We start from the raw sequence: 23,162 nt of genomic DNA, 5'->3' as shown, positions 1-23,162 counted from the left end.
TATGGTCCATATCCTTACAATTCTGTATTATTGTGACTTTTCACTGAGATGTGGATGTGATCAGCCATGTTGTACGGAGGAAGAACTTGAGGCAAGGGGAAAAACAGGGTATGCAAACAGGTGTGGTTATCCAGTGTAGACACTAGCGAGCGGATGCCCAGCTTTGAAGTACCAAACTTGAAGAGTTTTACTCACTGTACTCTAAACTCAAAACCAGAGCTCTGCAGGACCCAGCTGTTCTGCCTCTGTGAATGTCCAGTGTTAGCGAGGCTGGATGATTCAGCATTTATTTCTTTCCCAAGTCCTTTGGGATCCAGAAACAAGTCATTTCACTTCTTGCCCCCAGGGAGAGCAGGGTGCTGTACTCAGATTTTGCTTACTGGTCTTGTAGTGGAGGAGGCTGATTGCAACATGCAGTACCAACTGCTTCTTTTTTTAAAGAACACAGTTTCAATGATGGTAGCTCTTTCTTTTGGTTTAATTAGTTGCATAATAGAACATGTAAATAAGCGTTGCAATAGAAACCAAGATCCCTCAGAGGTATTGTTTCTTCTTCCCTACTGGGGCAATTACAGTCTCTGTAGTTGGCAGGAAAAGTGAAAGACCTGTGTGTAATTCTCTGTACTGGTGGAGCCTGGTTTGAACCCATCCTATTGCTGGGAGCTGTGACCTGCGGGCTGCTCTGTGAGGGGATTGTTGTCGTTCTTTGGAGGAAAAGCAGAGAGTGTGAGCTCGCAGCTTGTGTGGTCCAGCATGCCAGTAAGTTAGGTGGCTCAATTTCCTTCTTGGCATTTCAGTGAGAAATCTAACCTGGCTGCTTGTGCTTGTGTGTGAAACCGTGTAGGTTAGTGTTCCTCACCTCAGCATTGTCACTGCGGGACATTGGGTGACAGGAACAGCAGGGATATTCCTGAGGGTGCTGATGTGCCAGGAGAGGCAGAAGCCTGGGGCTGTCGGACCATGCTCAGGGTGGCACAGGAGAGGAGAAAAACCAAATCCCTGCAATTGCAAACAAATTTCTGAGTGCAGTGTCTTACTCCACTCCTCACTGACAGCTGTCCACTCAAACATGCCTCTCCAACAAGAGGGAGGGAAAACAGAGAAGCTGGACAAGGCCCTAGCCCATCCCAGCACATGGAAAGAGAGTGGATTTAATGCAGGAGAGAAGGGATGTAAACAGAACAAAAGATGGCTTGTGCTCATGGTTTATTCTTAGGATAAAAATCCATTCTCAAGCATTATGTGTCTTGCCCCTTTTCTTCAAAGGAGGGAAGGGGAAGAGAAGGAAGCAGAGTGGAGGTGGTTCAAAAGAATAACTAGGACTATCAAGGAGGAAGGCAAGGGAAATAAAGGAAGTAAGAGGAACTGTGCTTTGTTTCAGCAAGTTACCTTGTGTCTGCTGGCTGTGTGGGGGTGGCGTGTGCATCTGCATGTTCGCACTCAAGGGCCAGTGAGAAGAAATGCAAATGAACTCCCTTTCATCTCGAGTTAATGCAATTTCATTTAACTTCCATCTGATTATTTCCGTGGATTAGTTGATGGTGAGGCTGGGAGCCAAGCCTTCCCACAAATGCTAAGCAAATCTGTAGAGAGGCTGAACAGGGATCCTGGGATGCCTCACCCACTAAGCGGTGTTCCAGCCTCTTTATGTGAGGGAATACCCTCCAGCTCTTTCTTGCAAGATACCATACTTGTAAAAAGCTTTCTAAATAATTTTCTCTCCTTTGCTGCAATTGTGTATCCTGATATACAAGATTTGTGCTACTCACTGCAAGAATAACTAAAAAGCCTTGTTACTAACTTGTAATATGTGGTAATACTTTAAAACATTCTAGAATGATCTGGATAGGAGAGGATGTGAATGTTTAATAGAAAGAAAAAATAAGTTCTCAGTCCTTGAGTTCGAAGAGAATGTTAAATTATGCCTTTTATGCCCCCCTGAAAAAAAAATCATAAGGCAGTGAGAAATAACTCTCATTTAATAATTTATTTCAAATCTCCTTGTGTGCAAGCCCCTCTGAGTTCTGTGGGTTTGAGCTGTTTTTTGAACAACTTAAGGCTTTTTGGTAAATGGCACAGTGTGGAAGGAAGTTGTACCTGTAACAAAACAGTTCAAGTAGAAAAAACAAACTTCTCTGTCGTGGCAGCTCTTTAAACAGTGTTGGGTACACAGGACTGACCCGTGGGAGAAAAGGACTGAGCAATGCCGGAGGAGCAGCTGTGAAGCCGTAGTCACACGGTGTCATGGTGAGGGTAGTAATTTTACACCTTTCTGGTTTTGCTTTCCCAGAGTATGGCCAAGTCCATAAAAGAGACCTTCTGCTCCAGGGGCCAATTAAGGCAGTGGAAAGAGTTTTAGAAAATTCAGTGGTAGATGGGTAGGGAGAGGGCTGCTCCCCCATCCTGTTCATGCTGTCCCTTGTTGCTCCAGGGCTGCAGTCCCAGTGCAGCAGATGGGTGAATGTAATGTGCTCTTTGGGCTGGCAGCTTTGTCATTCCCTTCCCCTCAGAGAAAGATGCTCCATTAATGCAACTGACTAACTATGGTTACATTGTACATACACTATATGTGTGTTTATATATACATATATGGAAAGCTAATTCTGGTTGAGGTCTTCCTGCAGCTTGCAACCCAAACAAAGGACTCTTATGCAATGGCTGGATGAGAAATTCAATGAGCTGCAGACAGTGGTGTGGCTCACTGTGGGTACTGATTCCTCTCAGTCTCCACCTCGCTACCTTGCCCCAAAACTGTTCTGCTGATGGTGCCTCCTCTGGGTTTATAAACTCATGGTGGTGACCATTTGGGTTCATTAAAGATTGCCAGGCACTTTAGTAAGAACAAAGGGAGTTTGCTGTCCTGCCCAAATTTCGACTTGGTAATTACAGAGTGCTTTTCTGAATACCAGGAATATTGTGATTCCTCTTTAGTCTCTCAGTTTTTTGGTGTGTGGCTATGTTACTCACCCATTCCTTCCCAGATGCTATTGCATCCTCCTTGCCCCAGGAATTTACCCCCTGCTTCCATCTTTTCCCTGCACTGTAAAGTCTGTAAAGTGCTCTGGGACCTGCCTGTGTAACAGGCATCACACAAGTCTGTAAGGTATTAATGTCAATAAAACAAGTAGGTGTATAGGGTGGCTGGGGCTAACCCTGCTGTGTGGGTGACAAGTGGGACTGCAGGAATCACAGTGAGAAACATTGTGCCCATCTCTTGCTCCCCAAGGCTTCTGCTGGTGCATCAGGCAGTGGGCTGCACTGGCAGCCTGGAGGTAAGGGCTGCCTCTGCTCTTTGCTCCCCTGTGTCTCTGGGAACAGCAGTGAGATTGTTGTCTCTGAGGGAGGGGTTCCCCAGCTCGGGGTATTGCTTATTAGTCTCTGCCTTGAGGCTATTGATTCTTGTTTACCTGCTGAGAGAAGTAATCCTGCTGGGAGGAATGTTCCCAGTGCACCTATACTGGAAGGCCTGCCAGGCAGTCTGGGGAAGTGCTGCTGGTGCACATCTGTCTTAGGAAGCCAAAAACAGCAGTTCGTGGCCTTCTGGGGTTGGCCCGTTCCCTTCCACCCCTTTGGCCCATTTGTGGAGGCGGCTGTAGAGGGGGAAGCCCTTGTTCTCCCGGTAGATGTAGACGCCTGTGATGGCATTCCACTGGGGGCTCGGCTGGACACCCTCCACTGGGAACTCCTGCACCAGCTCCTTCTCCTCTTTGTCCAGTGCCACAAAGCCAAAGAACTGTTTCACGTTCTTGGCTGCCAGGATCCTGGAGTGGACCTCGGCCGTGCGTCGGAAGAGCTTGTCCTCGTTGGAGCGGTACTGGGCCCAGTAGGCCTCCTGCCGGTAGCTCAGCGGCGAGCAGCAGTGCTTCAGGCACTTGGTGAGGAAAACCAGGACTGCAACAATGCCAATGAGCAGCCAGCCAAAGAGCTGGGAGAGAAGAGAGAGGCTGCATTAGGACATGGCAAGGTGGTCTTACCCACTCCCTGTGGCCTTCTCCCTGGAGTGCCTACCTGGGACTCGTATCTCAGCCTCCGTGTCACCTCGTCCCTGAACTTGGTGAGGTTTGCTGGGATGTCTCTACAGGGGAACTTGGCCAGCACCTCGGCCCCATACTCAGATGGAAACTTGTCCAGGGAGGATGGCTTGACAAACTCGCTGAGGGCACAGATGTAAGCTTCCCCACGCAGCAGCGAGATGACCGACCAAGTGATGGGTGCCACGGATGCCCGGCCCATTATGGAGCCGAAGAGGAGGAAGGTGGCAGCAGCAGAGAAATTTTTGGTGCCACGCTTGTGGCACTCAGCCACCAGGTTCCAAGTGTGGTTGTTCCAGATGACACCAATGAGGAAGAGGGCCAGGGCCGGGACACCGATGGCCGCCAGCCCATAGATGTAGTTGCGGGCAGGGGAGCAGGGGCAATTGAAGGCAACAACTGAGAAGAGCTCCTCACTCCCCACTGTCCCCAGGGCCACCAAACCATTGAAGATCATCACATCTTTGCTCTTGAAGAACAAGGAGAGGAAGCGGAAGTTCTCAGCGACGAGGGCGGCCATCTCATCCGTGTGCTGCAGTGGGGGGCCGTGCTGGCTCAGCCCCCAGCACTGAGGAACACTCCACTGGGGGGTGAAATGGCCTGGTGCTAGCTGGTGTGCAAGGAGCTGTTCCAGGAGCAAGACACCTTCACTGATGTCCCTTCCTCCCACCTGGTGTCCCTGTCTCTGGAGCTGGTTGCTGATACCAGGGTTATTTCAAAAGGGGCTGAAAAGGGACTTTGCCTAAGCAATATGTGAAACCTCAGCCATTTTAGTTTTCCACTAAGCCCTCCAAAAGCTTCACTACAGCAAAGATGACAGGTGGGACATCTCTTTCTGTCCCTCTCAATGGCATGTTTGTCCTCTTTCCTTCTCTTTGGTTTTAGTCACCTCCCGCAGAGGTAATTCTTGTCAGCGTCACTGGCAAACTCTTGATGATCTCCCAAACCTGCAATGAAGGAGGACACCATGTTACTGGGAGAACTGGACCAGAGCACTGGTACTAGGATGTCCCCAGCCCTGCCACTGACTCACACTAGCCCAGACACATGTGGCATGTGAGTGCTGGCATTGTGCTGCTTTGAAGGTGCTCTGTGTGGCTTTTGCCTCCCTCTTTAGACCTGGTGAGTTAATATTTATTAATAGACACAGGTATGTGAGGAAGGCAGCAAGGGGTGCTGTGAGACATCCCAGCAGAGTTGGGAGCACAGAAATGTGACATGGGAGGGCCAGGCAGAAGCAGCCTTTGCTGAGAAGGGTGAAGGGATGCTTGGGCGCTGTTGCTACCAGCAAGAGAAGTTACTTTCTGGAAGAGCAGAGCTTACCTTGATGACCCCGGATACAAACACCAAATGCTGATAGAGCTGAGACAGCAATTACATGAGCTTTTGCTAGGATTAGGTGTGGCAGATGATCTCCCATCCCGCAGGTGGTTGACATAATTGTACTCCCTGTCCTGGCCTGCAGTCCCAGCTCAGCCTCTTAATTGCTGCCCTGAGACTGAGCCCCTCAACCTGCAACCTCAGTGCCAGAAATGCTCTTTGGTGCCCTTTGCCTGTGTTATTCCTCACCGACAGGGCTGCAGGCACTTGGGGACAAGGAGGGCAAAGCATGTGCCCTGATTTTTTTTAAGGGCAGAGAAATAACTGGGGAATATATCCACACTCTCTGCAGTGATGTCCATTCCCCCATCCCGTCTGCAAGCTGGATTCAATTAATTTCTTAGCTGAGTTTCCATCAGCCCTGCATCCCCACAGGGTTTCTTCTCAGGACACCTCAAGCACCTTGCTAGCTCTGGGAACCCTCACCCATGTGACAAAACCCACTGGCCCCAGGGGAACTGCTGTCACCAGGGTTTGCTGGAGACAGGAAGGACCTGGGCACCCAACTAACCGTGTCTGGCAGCTTCCACAGTGCTGGAAGCACTGGCACACATCCGGGGCTACCTGGGAGCCCTGGCCCACAGGGCTGCCCCGAAGTCTTCCCTGGGCCGCCCCCAACTGCAGGGACAAGACTTCAGGGACATTCATGCAGGAGAGACTTTAATTATGGTCTTTTGCTCAAGGCTTGCTCATACACTGTGCTTTAAATCACTACTGTGCCTCATTTTATCTGCTACCTTAACAAATCCCCCTTTCTCCATGGGGCAGGGGAGGGGAACAGGGGCAGAAATTTGGCCTCTGTTCTTTGCTGTGTCTAACTCATGGCAATCCCTTTAAAGTCACACTGTGATATTGCTGAGTTCAAACGCAAACAGCCCTTAATGTCTTCCTGCAGCTTTCCAGTTTTCCATATGCAAAACTCCCTCTGCAAAGGAGACAGACCAGCCAAAAACTGCCAGCATGTGATGGGCAGCCAGGCCTCCATTTCCCTGTTTGGTGGAACTCCACATTTGCAGCCAGATGCTAAACCCACAAACTTGTTCTAGTTCAAGCATCTGTTGTTAGTTACCCACAAACAGCTCTGATAAACACGGCCTTGTGACCTTCCTGACAGAGGCTGGCAAACGGCAAAGCAAAAATCTGAGGAGCTGGCAAAGAGAAGTATTGGCCATTTGGATGAGGTTACCCTTCCTCTGCTTGGTAGTTATGGTCTGGGAGGGAGGGTTGGGTAGAAGGGGAGGAGAGAAAGTTGTTTGCAGCAGATAAGATTTTAGGACCCTCTGTTTCTTTCCCCAAAATACATATGAAAGCAAGAAAAAAATCAAGTAACTCACTTGAAAAAGTTGATGAAACCAGTTGTGGAGCCTTCTCAGCCCTTCCTGTGTTTTTCGCTCAGGCTCTGGTCGCAGGGGGGTTTCCAGCAGCACACAGGGCTGGCTGTGCTGGAGTCGGGATGCAGCCGAGGCTGGTCTGATGGAAGTGGAAGCTTTCGAAAACAGCCTTAATAGTTTGAAAGGCTTCCTTATTCAGTTTGAAACATGCCCTCCGCTGTCGGCTTTTGGGAAGAGGGAGGAGGTTGTTCTCAGGCCGTGAGCTTGGGTGGGGCAAAAAGCAGGCGCTTGGCTTCTGCTGTGTGCACGGCTGAGGTTGTGCCTTTAAAAAGAAAAAAAAAAACAAAGAGGAAATGAAAAGCTCAGAGAATGAGTCACTGGAAAAAGCACATCGTGCTTTCTGAGACTCAGGATGCAGATGTGCAATGGCTGGCCGGGATGGCCGGGAGTTTGCCTGGAGAACGGGAGCGATGAGGCACCTTGCAGGGGTGCAGAGGGGAGATGGTGGATCCCCCTAGCCGGAGTCATGCCGGTGGGAACCACCCTAAGCAGGCGGGAACAGCGCGGGAGAAACCCCATGTCCCATGGGAAGGGGCAGAAACTTCTGCTGCAGCGCATCGGAGCTGAGCTGGCTGAGCCAGCGGGAAGGCACCGCCTGCGTGGGTTTTCGGGGCATCACAAGCTCTGTGGGGTGCCAGGTTCCGCTTCCCCCTACCCGGGACCGAGCAGTGGGGCTGCTGCAGCAGGCTGGGGGCTGAGCAGGGCCGGGGGCCATGTGTGCAGGGCTGGGCACAGCCTGATTTTGGCGAGTGCTGTGCATTCCTGCCTGGCTCAACTTTTCCGCTCGCTGCTTCCTCTGCTTGAGCGATGCTTTCGAGGCAGCCGAGGCTGCTTCACTTTATCTTTGCTCCCTCCTCTCCACCATCTGTCCCTCAGCTCCAACTCCTGCCAAGCCTGTTGCAGAGGCCGGAGGCCCCCGTTCTCCTTCCCCAGCCTCCTCGCCGTCTTGTCTCCGGGGTTAAACTCAGCCCTCCCCAGAGGATGTCTTCAGCACAGGCAAATCTTCAGCAACACCCACGTTCCCCTCCGCCCCGAGCAAGTCTAGGCTCAGCCCAGCGCTGGCAGTTAAGCTGAAGGGATTTTTGGACCATTTTCCTTCCTACCCTCAGATCTGGGGTCCTCGGGCGGGTTTTTGCTGCTCCCTGTTGTTTGGGTGCGGTGCATCCCTCGGCATTCCCACACCCTCGGTGCTTGCCTGGGGCTGTCTTCCCCTGCCGGCTTGGTGGGGACCCTGGGGCTTGCTCCACGCTCAGGGCGCTGCTGCAAACTGGGATCAGCACCGGGACCGCAGCCTGGCTGAAATCCCAGGGATTTCCTTGGGAAGGGTTCCCTTGAAAGGGCTCTCCTCCCAAAGGCAATGAGCAATGTTCCCAAATTCCAGCACGGAGAGGAGAACCTGCCTGCTCTGTGACGATTCTGCAACTGCTGAATTTTTTGCACGGGGCAAAAGCTCTAGTTCTAAAAATCTTAATCAAAAGTCCAAAAGCTTCTCGTTGCAAATGCATCTAGCTATTTTGATACCTTAATGGTTATGCCATGGAGCCTGCCATCCCTCCATGCTGCTCACCATTGTGGGGACACTGAGCGTCCCTTTCTCAGTGAGCTGCAAATAATAGGAGTGGAAACCACCTTTATCTTTTAATCTCCTTTGCTTTGTAAATCAGGTTTTGTGCCTATTAATTTCTGGGCAGGTGCATTAATTAAAGTTTGGGTGTGAAGATTAATGACAAACCATGTCACGCTCCTTTCTCCTGGGAGTTGGCCAGATTCAGCCTGTCTTGACTATGGGCTTGCTAAGCTGCTCTCACAGCAGCCAGGAGAATTTCCTCATCAGTTTGGTCCTTTGTTCTCTTCTCTCCAAAGCCTCTGTGGAGTTACACACTGATAATTAGGGTTTATGCAAATGACAGCCACCTCAGTTACTGGTCAGCCATAATAAGTTGTTTCAACAGGAACACCGCAGCAGAAATTTCAAGGGGATGAACATCTCGGAAGGGATGTGGCAGAGCTAAAACTCATCCCTCAAAAGGGGTTTGCCTTCTGCATATTTGTAATAAAATCAGGGTCATTTGGAAACACTCTTCCGGGCTGCAATTTCCATGGTCACCTCGAGGGCCTGCATCCTGTCATCCCCAGTTTCTATGGAAGTGGGCAGCCACCTTGTATTGGGTAGCATTGGCAGTGACTTCCCGGCTTCTCCTCTGAGGGCCAGGGCTGGCTGCTGCTGGCAGCCACGCACTGGCAAAACACTTCAACTCACACAGCCTCAGCACCCCGGGCTTGGCCTGGGGGCTCTCCCAGCCCTTTTCATCGTATCCAAGTAAAGAAACACCAACAGCTTTTGTAAATAGCTTTTATAAATCCTGGTGTCTGAGCACAGAGCTTGAATGGTAAGCCTGAATTATTTATTTGGCTCCTTAAACAAACACCCAGGTGGGTTTTTAAAAACAGTCTTTGTGTCAGGGAGAGATACAGGAAAAATTGTAAGAACAAATCGTCCTGAGGCAGATTTGTTGCCCTGGCCCCCTCTCTGCTCCCTGCTGCTAAGCCGTATCTGCTCTCCTTGTCCAGACAATTCCCTCAAGGAGCATCTCTGTGGAATCCTCATTTAATAGTCCCTGTAACACCAACCACACTGTTTCTGTCACAGGTAGTGTGGTATGGGATGTCTCTTCACTAGCTCATTACTTCGGTCAAATTTATTTTAAAGCTTTTCTTGGCTTGGGAGCTGTGTGTCTGTGGGGATGTAGTGTGTGGAGGGGTAATGTGATCTTTTAGGGTTTCACAACTTGGCAGGAGAAAGGGGCACCCCCAGCTTGTTTCCCCACCAGGGGGTTTTTAATACTGCCTAAACCCACATGCACTGCTCAGTGCTGAGCACGTCATAGAAGAGAGGAAGTGGTAGTGTCTGTCTTGGCAACTGCCACAACACAAACCTGGTGCTTGGTGGTGTGGGACACACGGCACATCTGGCTGCCACATCGCACCCTTCAGCATCCCCAGGGCTCGTCCATCATGGCCTTGCATAATTGTCCCTCCTGGCACAAAACTCGTTACCTGTATTACCAATGCTGTAGGACAGGATGTGAGAGCAGATGGGATCACACCAGCTCCATTGAGCCTGTTGGGTGCCTGTTCCCCTGCAGCCGCTGTGGCACCGGCCCTTGCCTGTGCCCTGGCTCCTTCTGCCCTCTCTGCAGCCCATCTCACAGAAACACGATTTTGCTTCTGCACAGCCCTGCTGTGCAGCCCCTCACACCCAGCTGTAGTAGGCAGCTGTCTTTCTTCGGGGCACGGAGGGGTGTGTGGAGGGTTGCCCTTCTCCTGCCCAGCCATTTCCAGTGGGGAGGGCAGGTGGGTGGAGGTCCAGTGGGGGCTTACATCTGTGCCAGCTCTTCAGGGCCATGTTCATGGTGCCCTGGTCAGTGATCCCCAAGAGCTTCTCAGCAGCTTCCCCTGCATCCGCAGCGGCTTTCACGGGCAAGTGGCAGCGAGCAGCCACCAGGTCTGTGCTCATGCCCTCAAAGAACTGCTGGATGCAGACCTTGGCAAAGCTCCTGGCGTGCTCTGCACATGTCTCGTCGAACAGCTTGCGTTCAATGTCGATGTAGTGGGACCAGTATCTGCTCTTCAGGAAGGCAGCCTGGCTGAAGCAAGGCCGAAGGAATCTGACCAAGAAAGCCAGCGTGGTCATTAGCAGCACAAAGCACCAGCCCAGAGCCTGCAGGGATGAAGGGGAACCAGAGCTATCATGGAGCACATGCCCAGCAGAACCAGCCAGCAGAACCCCCCTGGTTTGCAGACAAGCCTGGCTCCACTTGCACTGTTTGACATTTGGCTGTGTTTACACTGCAAAGTTGGATGAGGAGGCCCTATGAACCACGTCAGTGCATTTGGACTGGAATTTTGTTCAGTGCATTGACACAGGCAGCACCTCTCTCTTCTTGCCTTGTAGAGCATCAGCACTGACCATAAATAACACCAGGGCTGAATCCTGTGCCCAGCCCTTGGTTCTGCCTCCGATACGATGGTGCCCCACCTGGGTCTAGGATAGCCTGTGTCCTCTGACTTGCAGTATTGTTCCAGATACTCCCTGGTTTATGCAGCTGTCTAATTCTTTTTCTGAGCTGTTGAACTTAGTAACATCTACTGTGAATGAGCAGCAGTGAAACCTCCCCTGTTAATGGGGTCTGACAGGAAGGGTGAGACAAAGGCAGAGCCAGAGCCAGTCTGTCTTGTTCACCATCAGTCTCAGCTCAGGCTGCCTCCAGACTGTACTGGCAGAGCTCAAGAGGTTCAACCCCCCTGGAAATGCAGCCCCCTAAAAGAGCACCTGGGGGGAGAGGTTCTATGTGGGACCTTGTTTTTCAGCTCCTAATGCTTTCCAGTTGGGGTCTACCTAGGAAAATCTGCTTTGTGTCTTTGGAGAAGCCCCTGTGGCTCCATTTCTCTTAAAGGAGATAATAATTAATGTCTGCCCTAAGGAGGTCAGGCAGAAGAGCTGCTTATAAACAGGAGTACATGAGTGACAGGTGTTTCAGACCATCTTGTCTCCGGCATGGCCAGGGAGCAGAGGGCTTGAGACCAGTTAAGCACAGGACAAGTGGTTAGTGGCACATCTTCATTTGTGGTTCCCTGGGATGGTTAATAAACACACACTGGCTGTTCCCATGCAGCAGCAGAGACAAGTGGCATTGATGGTTATCAGTCTGTTGCTTGCACACATTATAATAAGAAGCAAGAGCAACTGATGGGTTATTGGGGAGGGTGACAGCCCACCAGCCACTGAGTAAGATCCATCTCAGCCCCTTCTGAACTTGCTCTGAATAAAAACACACATACAGTTTGGCTGTCACTGCTCTGCAGCCCTGGGCTGCCTAGGCAGGAGAGGGGGTCAATTATCAGGATGACCTACAGCTACAGCCTCTGCGCCACACTGGAGGCATAACTCCACAGAGCTGAGTCTGAACACACCTTGTATCCCTGTGAAGTCACCAGTGTCTCCTGCTTGATTTCAACAAGGAGGTTCTGTTGAGGGAAGAGCTAAGGCTGGCAGTGCCTAACCCCAAGCCACCGGGGACAGCACAGCCATGGTGCCTCTTACCTGTGAGATGCAGCGCAGGTACCTGACAGCCACTTCATTGGCAATGAGCTGCTGCCCGTCGTAGATCTCCTTGCAGGGGATTCGGGCAAGGACCCGCTGTATCTCCCCCTGGGAGAGATGGGGGTGGCTGGCATTGCCCAGGGTCTCCACGGGCACCGAGGTGCAGAAGGCACAGGTGATGCACTTGCCATCCAGCAGTGTCACCGACACCCAGACCGCGGGGGCGATCATGGCCCGCTGTGCCATGGAGCAGAACATGTAGCGCAGGACAGCTGGGTCCTTCCCCCGCTGGCCCTGCGGCCGCCTCCACTCCTCTGCCAGCATGGAGATGTTGTTGTTCAGCACAAAGCCCAGCAGGAACAAGATGAAGGGAGGCACCAGGAGGATGCCCAGCCCATAGGCCAGGTTGTAGTGTGGCAGGCAGGGGCAGTTGAAATCAAAGGCTGAGTACATCTGGGTGCTGGCAAGGGCCATGATCCCACAGATGCCGTTCATGAAGGACTCCTGGTTGGACTGGAAGAACTGGAAGATCATCCGAAACTTGTCCATCTTCGCTTGATTCCTTCTCCCACTAGGGTTCAAGCTGTGGCCTCAGTTTATTTCATTCTTTCAGATTTCCTCTTCAAGCATGGCATCACCAAGTTTCTGTGCAGTTCACTGTTTCATTCATGCACTCTTACAGCCCCAGTATTTAAAGTAGAAAATTAAAATATTTTTTCTGCTTATTTTGCTGCTTACAAAAGTTTAGAGTTTGCTTCCTCCTGCTCTTCTTTGGATCTGGGACCTGGGTTGTTTCTGGTTTGCAAAACCTGATTTCATTATTCTCCACATCCCCATTTCTGCAGTCTCCCAGCCACCCGTCCCCTTTGCTGGAGGATGCAGGTGTTACCATGGTTGTGTCCTCACCAGAGCACTCTGTGCCCTGGGCAGAGTTGGCTGATTGGCCTCTGGGAACCTGTTTGCAAATGCAGGAGATGGGTGCTCCTCCCAGGACTGAATGAGACACCCCACCTCTGCAGTGCTAGCACACATGGAAAAACTGGATTCCAGAGCTTCCCCCTTCCCTCCATGTGTCAGCCTTGCCTCAGCAGCATCTAAGGCAAGCACCTTTCAGGTCTGCCAGCCCCTACTTCTGTACCTGCTTCACTGCGAAATACCTCCTTTTTATTCTGCAGAGGGAAAGGAACAGGAAAGGAAAAGTGGAGGAAGGAGAGGTAACAGTTAGGCCAGGCTTGACTTCTACAGCATAAATGTAAAATAAGTGGATGGTGTTGTTGGTGTTCTCCTGCATCTCTGTTCCCAGTTCACAAAGCAGCATAGCTGCCCTCGGCTGCTCCCTCAAGCTGGCCAAAAGATGGGGGATTACTGGGACTACAGGTGGCTGTAAAACAGATGGTGGCAAGTGCTCAGTCCCTCCAGACCGGGTACCACCTGAGCTGTTGTCATGAGAATCAAGATACATCTGACTGGACACCAGTGTGACTGCACTGGTGGCTGTAGGACATGTCACCAAGGGAAGCTTACATGTACATAGCTTACATGGAAGACACAGGAGAGCTACTTTCCCCCAAGGTTTTGCAGTGTGCCAGTACAGAGGTAGGAAGCCAGAGCAGGCATTTTGACCATTAGTCAGCGCTGCAGGTTCTGAGTCTGCCCTGCACCAGCCCTGGGGCTGAGTTGGTAATGCTGAGCTCACCCTGAGATGCCACCGCAGAGGTGAGCACAGATCGTGTGGGTAATACCTGAGCAGTCTTAGTTCTGCCTGCTGTGAAGAGGTTAATTGCATCATCTCATCAAATGGGAAGAGATTTTGCTTCATGAATATGAATGAGGCTTATTGCACTGCTAGCTGAGAGCTCAGACTGGCTTCTCTATTCACCTGGTGAGTGGCTTTTTGAAGGGCAGTTCACATCAAAGCCTGCATGAATCAACCCTGTAAAAAGCAGTGAGCTTTTTGATCTCCAGGAAAACTCTGCCTTTTACTAAACATGAATGAAGGGCCTGAGCCTGCTTGGTGTACAACACTACAGTTCTCACTGAAGCCAACAATAGGTCAGTGAGAATCCAAAAAGAGCTCATAGAAGACAATGCCTGGGTCTTTCTTTCCATATTGCTGTGTTAGGGAGGACTTTGTATTCATGAGTTTCCCAACAGAAAATTCACTCTAACTGACTTGCAAGGGAAGGCAGAGCTGATGCTTCCTCCTGCAACCCCAGCCTACCTGTGCTCTGGAAACCGTGTCCTGGAAGAGATGGGGAATGCCCAAGTCCCTCCCAGGACCCAGTCCTGCACCTGCACACCGAGACTGACTCTGAGGTGTGGAGTCGTGGAGGGCTTTGCATGTCCCAGTCAGTGCAGGATATAGAAAGGAGGGATGTGACAACAGCCGCAGTTCCTATCAGGAGAGTTTGGGAAGTGACTGGGGAAATTGTCTTTGTAGTCAGCCCTGCTGTTTCACAGGCTCTTGGCAGGTGAGGATCCCTGGGGATGTTGGACATATCTGCAGGTCTGGCATCACAACAGCCCTGAGAGACAGAGAGCTGCTAAAGTTTGTGAATGACCCTCTCTGCCCCACCTTCCACAGGAGGGTACACACTCCTAATAGAGCTGGTGGGAAAAGACTTCTGGAGATTTTTTGGTCCACCCACCACTCCCTGCACAAAGCACATTCAGGGTCACATCTAGTTGGGATGTGAGTATTTCCATAGATGGTGGTGCCATAGACTTTCTGGGCAAGCTTTTCCATCACCCTCAAAATCAATGTTTTCTTCTGTTTAAATGGAAGTTCTTTCATTTTGGGTTTATTGCCTCTTGTCCTGTCATGGGGTGCCAGGTACCACTTTCCACAAAGGAGAAGAGTTCTTTGGCTTCAGAAGGAAATGCAGCAGGGGACTCAGGGAGGCTGGGAGGAACGAACACCCATGGCCCCAGCCAACTGGAGCTACTCCATGACCAGACCAGACCCTTCCAGCAAAGTGTGAACCTTTGTAGACCTGCAAAATCTGTGGCAGCACCCTTAAACTCTCCTGTTTTCTCCCTCTTGGTACACATAACAAATCTGTTCCTCTTCCCCTTTTTTGCATTTCGTATTTTGTGGCCACACTGGAATGGCTTAAAACCTGAGAGCATGGAAAGCAGCATGCAAAGGGAGCTGCAGACCTCTGCTCTGAGTGTGTTAGGAAAATACCCAATTTGACTAGTGTGGAATGGTGAGTCCAAACTGAGCCACAGCCTCAGATTTGTGATTGTGTCTGATAAAAGTAATCCAGAGACACAATTCACAGTGCAATGCTAATTTCAAGTAAGAGCTCAGAAGAGCTCCTGGGGAGAAAACCACAGTGTTTTTCCCATCATGGGCCACAGCTGGCTCTGTGCACTCTCCTAGCACATCCAAGGGAGCGCAGGGATTCACCCAGACCTGATTTTGCTATGCAAATAAGAAAAGCTCTGCAGCCCATCCCTCTGTGCCCTGCAGTTCCTGACTGGGCCTCCTGAGTGGGCAAAGGGGTGCAGCTGCCCATGGGTGGGCTATGGAGCTATTTGGCCTCCCAATGTTTTGCCCAGTACCTCCTCATTCTCTGGCTTGTGCATACAAACATCCTGGGGAGGAGGTGACCCACCTGCCAGCAGCTTGACAAAGTCAATTTGGGGAATTAATATGCATTTTCATTTTGATCCCTCATTTTGGATTTAGTCCCAATGTGCTGGCAGGTTTCTCTGCCCCTATCCCACCCTCTTCTTTCCTCTTGGGAGCCCTGCTTGCCCCACCTATCCGTGCATGCCCAATGAGACATTTCTTCTTCACCCCACCTCCTCCCAGCCCTCCATATCGCACCTTTCCCCCCAAGGGACAAAGTGGGCATCAGTGTGAGGTTCAGCCTGGAGGAATAGATGTGTCTGTGCTGGGTTAGTTTGCAGTAAAGACTTTAATGCATCCAAGCAGCAACGCTGGATAGAAGAACCAGTGAAACTGGCACCAAGTACAACAGGGACTGGAAAAAGCAGGTGAGAAAGCAATTATCATTAAAGGCTCAGAGATAAGGTTACATTCAAACAGGTTTGAAACTCTGGATGGAAATGCCCAAATAGGTGTTGCAAGGGTGATCCTCTGGATAGGTCAGTTTGTATTCAAATCTAGCAGGGAAGTGTTTAGAATATCTGTTCAGACTTCTCAGGCAGAGTCAGTGTGCCCTTTGCATGGCTCAGCACCAGTGCTTACAGCAGCTACCTAAACTCCAACACAGCCCCGTGGCTGTGTTAAACAAAGCCTCCATCTCCTTTTCCATTTGCAAATCCAGCCCAATCCAATTGCTATTCAGAGGTGCCTTCAATTAAAGTTTTGCTGCTCCATGAATTTCAGTGTGTTGCCATATTTCATTTTTTAAATGCATGGAAGTATTGACAGGTTGTTAGAGGGAGACAGAACAGCTTGGCAGCTGGGCTGGGGGCAGCCAGAGCTCTCAGCAGATGGGAAGATGTAGGAGGTGGTTTTGCCTTTTTGAGTAAATATGTTGGTGTGGTACTAAGAGAGTTGCCAATTAAATCATTTCTGTGTCAGCTCTGATAACCCTTTGAACCAGGTTTCACTGGAATGGGCAGGAGCTCCTCACACATCTGTGTGAATGGTTTGTGTACGCAGCCAGATGTTGCTGCCATGGTTAAATCCTTCCTCAAGCCAGAACATTTTTATCACAGCTGTAAGAAGCTGCAAACTCTTTGATATGACAAAAGTGCCCCACAGAGCCCTTGGCTGAGAAATATCATTAACCATGACTGCATCTGGGACCTTTGGACCCTCAGAACTAGCTGACTTTGGAGGTTTTGCCGGGCATGCCCTGGAGTGGGGCCTTTGGGGTTGCAGTTTTGGAGGAAGGTGTGAGCACCACTGTCATCTGCCTGCTGGTCCTTGCTTTGTGCAGAGGTTTGGAAAAACTCTGTGTCTGCAGGAGAAAGCTCCCTTTATACATTGGTGTGCTGGGGGACTTTGGAGTGAGTGCTGGGGCTGTCTGCTCAGGGCAGAGGGGATCTCTCTTGCCCCAGGGGATGCCTCTGGGTTGCCTGGCTGACATCCAGGGGAGGTTTCTCATAGTACCACCTTTTCAAAAGTTTGTTCACCTGGTCTTGATCTGTGATGCCCCGGAGAAGATCTTCCTCTCCTTCAGCTCCCTCTCCCTTCCCAGGCAAGCTGCAGCTGTGCAGTTTGATCTCTTGCCTCATGCTTTCAAAGAAGTGGAGGATGCATTTGTGAGCAAAGAGCCGGCTGTGCTCACAGCAGGTTTCCTCAAAAATCTTTTGCTCTATGTCAATGTAGTTGCTCCAGTGACGTACCTGCAGGAGGGTGGCCTGGTTGAAGCAAGGTCTGAGCCAGCGGGCAAGGAAAGCTGCTATGATAAGGATCAACAAAATGCTCCAGCCAAGTGCCTGTGTGATAAGAAAGAAGCAGTGAAACAGGAGCAAGACAGACACAAGGACAGCATGAGTTGTTTGCCTGTATCAGTGAGACAGGGAGTGTGGCTGGATGGGAAATGTGGCGTATCTGGACTCCTGTCTTCGATCTGTCCCTGTAGTCCAGCACCCCACACTGCACTCAGAGGGTTGGTGTAATTGCCTCCCAGAGAATATAGGATATTTATCTGTGCACGAATCATTCAGTAAGGATAACTGATTGCAAAGTTAGCCTGGAGCAGACAGGCATTTGCTTTGAGCATAGGAGTGCCCCAGGGAAGGGGGACTTCAGTGCTCTCCTTTGGGGTTTCCTTATCTCCAGTGATCTTCTCCTGACACCTACATTAACTCCAGGGCCCAGGAGTCCTCACGGCAGTGTGAAGACAGCCCAGCCTATGGGCAGCTCCCTTTGATAAGAAGGAAGGGCTTGTTTTCAATGACCTTCCACCGGTCCCCATGCCTGACCTGGCATTCCTATACCAAGAGCAGAGGCCAGTCAGGGCTCCACTCCTCATTCTGCCATGTTCTATTGTTCCTGAGCAAGCTGTTTTCATCTGTCTAAGCTTGCACTGTCCTTAAAACAGTGGGTCCTGTCTGCAGGGTTAGCATTTAGAAAGATCTTTTGACATTGAATAGGGCTGTAGGAGACATCTGTATTCTATACCATATCTTTTATCATCTGGGTTTAGAAGCTGCTGGTTCTGTTATTAAACCATTCATCATTTCTTTCCTTTTCCCTACCTGACTCAAGATTATCACTTAGGATAGCAACATCTGGAGGCAAAAAGAAGCATAGAGCAGCCTTGCTCCCAGCCTGACTGCAATGAAGTGATGACAAATCAAGGAAGAGCAGGAGCAGATGCCACATGCCTGGTCACCTCACTGACATGAGTGGCTCTGCCAGCAGTGACCCACCTGGGACCAGCAGCGCAGGTACCTGGACACTGCCTTGTGGGACGTGTTGTTCCTCATGAGCTCATCGTCCTTGCAGGGCACCTTGGCCAGCAGCTGCTGCACCTGCACCGTGCTCACATCGGCAAAGCCCACAAACTTCTCGGGATCCATGGAGCCACTGAAAGCACAGATCAGGCACTTGCCATCCAGGAGGGTGACTATGATCCAGACGACAGGGGCAACCATGGCTCGCTGCATGATGGAGGAACACATGTACCTGGAGCAGGAGAGAGAGAGGCGAGTGGGTAAATGCTGGGAGCTTTCTCCTCATCCAGAGCCCTGAGGGATGCGGTCTGTCCTCTGCCAAGCAGTCTTTCCAGACCCAGGGAACCGACTCCCAGGGCTGTCCTCAGAATTGCTTCAGCTGATGCTTCTGCTCTGGGATGTCTTCGTTGGTTCTGCCTGTCAATGAAACCTGCACCAGCACATGGCAGTGCTCTGTGTGCTGTCTGCACTCAGTCAGTGCACAGTCCCCTCATTATGCGCTTGCCTTGACTGTACCCTTATGCCTCCCATGCACAGATCTTTGTCAGCTCTCCCTTGTCTTCCACATTCACACTTCCTTTTCTCATCAGTTTCGACCTGGAAAATCCCTTTTTTTCTGCAGCCTTTCTTGCCCCTCTCTGAGCCAACTGTGCACTGCATAAAACTTTGTATGTAACAGATGGAATGTGATTCTCCTCTCCCATCACTATAAATTAGTAAAAACTCAGGTGAAGGGAGGGAGACTACGAGGCTTTCAGTAAAGAACGATCGTGATGAAAATGCCACAGCTTTTGCATATTTAAAAGGAAATGTCTCGTCTTTTTGCACATGGAAGCCCCCAGAGACACCCTGTGAGGCCACGACAAGGCAGCAGCAATGCAGTTTCCCAGGGTGGTGGTGTAAGCCTAAGTGCTGGGCCACTCCTGCTCTCCTTTGCTGGGATGGAATGAGACTGCCTTCATTTCTGCTGGATGTAAATGCATTTCCCATACCTGTGCCCCTCCAGGGTTGTGGGGAAAGGCCTCAGGAGATGAGCTTACAAGAAAATGAATCTACCAGGAGGATCAAAGCTATGGAGAGACAGCTAAACAGGAGGTGAGAAGAGTGATGCCATTGCCGCTGCAAACCCCACCTGATGACAGCTAGGTCCTTCTTCCTGTGCCCCTGTGGTCGCCTCCACTCCTCCAGCATCACCAGGGACTGTCTGTTGAGGATGAGACCGCACAGGAAGAGGATGATGGGGGGTACAAACATGATCCCCAAGCCATAAGCCATGTTGTACTGGGGTAGGCAGGGGCAGCTGAAGTCAAAGCTGGTGTACATCTTTACACTTCCCAGGGCCAACAGCCCACAGATCCCATTCATTACAGACTCCGAGTTGGATTGGAAGTACTGGAAGATCATCCGGAAACGGTCCATTGTGTTCTTTTGGCCAGGGGTGCTCCTCCTGGGAAATCACTGGGCTGCCCAGAGTGGCCTGTCTCCCTTTGTTCCTCCTTCTGCTGCCACAGGCCAGCGGATGCAGCTCAGCGTCCAGTCAGCAGGAGGATGAGGATGGAAGAGAGCTGCTGTGACAGGGGGCAGAGCCTGTGCTGGGGCTTCCCCACTGGCACAAGGCTCTCACAGATGTGCCTCTCACTCAGTGCTTGTCTTCCAGGGCAGTTGGTAGCTTTTCTAGGTGAGCTGATGGATACAGCATCCAGCAGCTTTTTTTTCCACCTTGTTTTTCATTTTCAGGGCTGTCCCACATGCCAACCAGTCACAGCCTCCAGCAGTGCTGGGTCCCTCCCTCCAGGAGATGGTAACTCTCTGTGGAGAGCCGTTGGTGGATGCCTACGAGCTGCTCTCTCTGCTGATTGAAGCCCGTTGAGTGATTCACTGCCCGGGAGAAACCAGGTAAGTCAAATAAGCTCCTCTGTGTTTCTGCTGCTGCCCCACTTCTCTTTGCATGTCCCCAGCCCTGTGTGGGGCACAGGGGAAGGCAGGGAGCGCACACCTGGCTCCAAGTGCACTGCACGGCTGCAAGCTCAGATTTCCCTATGAAAATGGGCTGAAAGGACCAACCCTCTAGTCAAGAGGATGTGAGAATCGATAGCTTTCAAAGCCTGGAATGGCACCTGGGGGCAAAGGCTGCTCTTGGCTATGCTTCCTTTATATACTATGATGATATTTGTGCCATACTACATCCATCCAAGGCTCTTGCACTGGGGCACTTCTTGCTCCCCATCAGAGGGCACGATGCAAACAGACCAGCTGGTTCTTTTGTCCCATGGGACTGGGTTATCATCTTCATAATCGTTTTGTCCCAGAAGTTCATTTTACAGATAAATACAACTCATTGCCACACAAGGAAGTTCTGGGTTTTTTTCCTGACATATTCAACATAATTTTCCTCTCCCCAGCTTTCCTCTCAAAACACTTTAAGATTTCTTCTCAGCTCAGGTTTCCAAATGCACTCAGGAAAGGGGGAGACAAAAACGGTGTTACTTTTAATTATTTTGTTGAAAAAGAGAGGAATTATCTCCACTGAAATACACTTGCTGTCAGCACTGGGGTTTCTGCCCACGTTGGCTCCCACTGCAGGACTGGTTGCCTTGATGGGATCGTGTTGAAAGGGATCAGCAGGGAGGAGGTACTTGTTGATCACAGGCACATACAGATGAATCACAGATGAATGTCATCTCCTCCAATCTGAACAGCAACTCGCACAGTTATTTTAATGAAATACATTTGCTCCAAACATAGTATTTGTGTTCTCCTTTACCTGTGAGTGAATTGACTGTTAATGTTCATCCATCAGCAACAAAAACCCTTGGCTAATCAGCTCATGTTTCCATTTTGCCATTATAGAACATCAGGACTCCTCTGCATTGCTGCTGCAGGGCATCATGACCCCTGGCTGAACTCCATAGTTGATTTTTAGCCAGGGTGCAGCCGGTCTTGGTTCTCAACTGCTTCAATACTCAGTGGGTTTCTCGTTTAATGGCTTACATTTATGTGCTGACTCGACTTCAGAAAGTGTTGTGCACTCTCTGTAGAACAATTACTTTAGAAAAATCATTTTGCCTTTCCAGCTCTCCTGGGCAAAAACATAGTAAAGGCTAAGCAGTTCCATACAGCTCAGGAAAATAAGATGTACAAAGAGTAGGAAACATCCTCTGGACAAGGGAATTTTGCTTCTCCCATGAGCCATCTCCTGACCTGGATGTTAGAGGTCTGTAAAGGATGCCGCAGGGTAATCACTGTGCTCTGCTGTGATTGGGATCTCACCAGTGATTCAGAGCTGAGACATGGAATTGTTGAACTGTAGAAGAAAAGGAATACTCCTTAACTTGCAGAGAAAGACATTCAGAGTTTCCTGGGGAGAGAAAGGCCTGTTAAAGTAAGGAAATTGCTAGACATGGACAAGGGTTCAAAATGGTTCCCAAAACTTATCACATTTGATTACTCTGTTCTTTGGGTGAAATGAACAGGAAACAAGGATTAAAATAATCTGTCTCCTCTCCTCCAGCAAATGGACGTGCCCCATGTCCCCAGCGGAGCAGTCACCCTGCTGAGCCTGCTGTGAGGCTGCCTGCAGCTCTCTAGGGCATTCTCCTCAGAGGAAGGCAGCTGCTCCTTGGTAGCAAATCTCCAAAACCATGCTGGAAGCTGTTGTTTCTCAGTGCATCTTTTGGAGGGCCATGCTGGACAAACCTCTGCTTTTGCCTCAGCATTGCATAACACAGTGCAAAGGAGGGGGCTCCTTTCCTTGCCCCTTCATGGGAGCAAATACCTAAGCTGTAGGCTTTTTGCCTCAGATGATGGAGAGGGCAGTGGGTACAGGTGTGAGAAGTCCCTCTTGCTTTGGGAACAGGGATGATTTCATCAACAAAATTTGAATTGGTCATTTAAAGCAGGGCGAGTTCAGCAGAAAAATGTGGTTGGATTTGTGCCTGAGTGTGATGCTGGAGCAGCACTGATGCTGTGCATGTGTGGCTTCTGGGGGTGTGCATACCCAGAGCAAGTCCTTATCCATGTGTTGTAGTGGGGAGCAGGGGCCAGCAGTGCAGGTCTCACTCAGGTCTCCCTTTTCTCTGCTGGGACTGGATCATCTTTCCCACAGGAGCCAGTGTCTATGAGCAGACATTTCACCCATCCTGAAGCTTGCTCTGCGGGAAACTGGCCTTTGCCAAGAGCACTTTTCCCAGCAGCAGGGAAGGACCCACAGGGCTCCTGCAGGAGCACTCCTGGCCTGTGGCATGGGAGGTGATGGGTTACCTCATTGGAGCCATTTACAATTGTTTATTTGTACCATTTGTCATAACTGACATGTTATTTAATTACCTGGACTGAATTTTTTTCTGTCCTGAATGTCTGCCTCTGGCAAAATATTTTTAGAAAACTGTTACATGGGTTGGCCAATTGTTCCTTAGTTGATGTAAGGGCATAAAAAAAAGCACACACACATGCACGCACACACACACAAAAATGAAAAGCAACTTCTTTTCCCTTGTTAAAAATGTGGGGTTGTACAATTGGTCTGAAAATGCACAGCAACTCTGACATCCACCTAGAGGCACTGTCCTGCTCTGAGTGGATGCTGCAGTCAGGGGCCCCCCCAGCACCACAGGTCACTGAGTTATCACCCTGCTCATTTTAGTACCTTTCTCCTGGATGATAAATCAGGATGCAGAACTGGCCCAGCACATTCACAGACTGCAGGAGATGGCTATGAAATGAGTTTAGTTCTGAATGTGTCTTTTTTCCCAATGTCTTGGCTCATTAATTGCCACATGGGGATGCCACCTCCACAAGGTGTTTGGTTAAAACAAGCACCGTATGGCCACAAGGAGCAGGTACCAAGCAGTTTGTGTTCCTTGCCTCAGTTTC

At 50.4% G+C, this 23,162-nt stretch overlaps 3 protein-coding genes across 3 annotated transcripts; all 3 read right to left on the bottom strand.

Annotated features, from left to right (window-relative positions):
- Positions 1–1,968: 1,968 nt before the first annotated feature.
- Positions 1,969–7,735, bottom strand: CALHM2 (calcium homeostasis modulator family member 2). The gene is made up of 3 exons (XM_032116177.1): positions 6,746–7,735; positions 4,009–4,978; positions 1,969–3,925 (listed from the first exon to the last, which is right to left on the bottom strand). Exons 2-3 carry the CDS (start codon positions 4,549–4,551, stop codon positions 3,509–3,511), a joined length of 960 nt encoding a protein of 319 aa, XP_031972068.1. The 5' UTR covers positions 4,552–4,978; positions 6,746–7,735; the 3' UTR covers positions 1,969–3,508.
- A 1,440-nt stretch (positions 7,736–9,175) lies between these two features.
- On the bottom strand, positions 9,176–12,760 carry CALHM1 (calcium homeostasis modulator 1). Its single transcript, XM_032116543.1, has 2 exons — positions 11,907–12,760; positions 9,176–10,523 (listed from the first exon to the last, which is right to left on the bottom strand). Exons 1-2 carry the CDS (start codon positions 12,453–12,455, stop codon positions 10,056–10,058), a joined length of 1,017 nt encoding a protein of 338 aa, XP_031972434.1. The 5' UTR covers positions 12,456–12,760; the 3' UTR covers positions 9,176–10,055.
- Positions 12,761–16,860: 4,100 nt separating this feature from the next.
- On the bottom strand, positions 16,861–19,709 carry CALHM3 (calcium homeostasis modulator 3). Its single transcript, XM_032115636.1, has 3 exons — positions 19,423–19,709; positions 18,267–18,522; positions 16,861–17,327 (listed from the first exon to the last, which is right to left on the bottom strand). The coding sequence occupies exons 1-3, from the start codon at positions 19,707–19,709 to the stop codon at positions 16,917–16,919; spliced, it is 954 nt and encodes a 317-aa protein (XP_031971527.1). The 3' UTR covers positions 16,861–16,916.
- Between the last annotated feature and the right edge of the window lie 3,453 nt (positions 19,710–23,162).

This window comes from Corvus moneduloides, chromosome 8 (genome assembly GCF_009650955.1).
Source record: "Corvus moneduloides isolate bCorMon1 chromosome 8, bCorMon1.pri, whole genome shotgun sequence".
NCBI lineage: Eukaryota > Metazoa > Chordata > Aves > Passeriformes > Corvidae > Corvus > Corvus moneduloides.
Note: the sequence above shows the minus strand (reverse complement) of the source record. Positions and strands in the feature narration are given on the sequence as shown.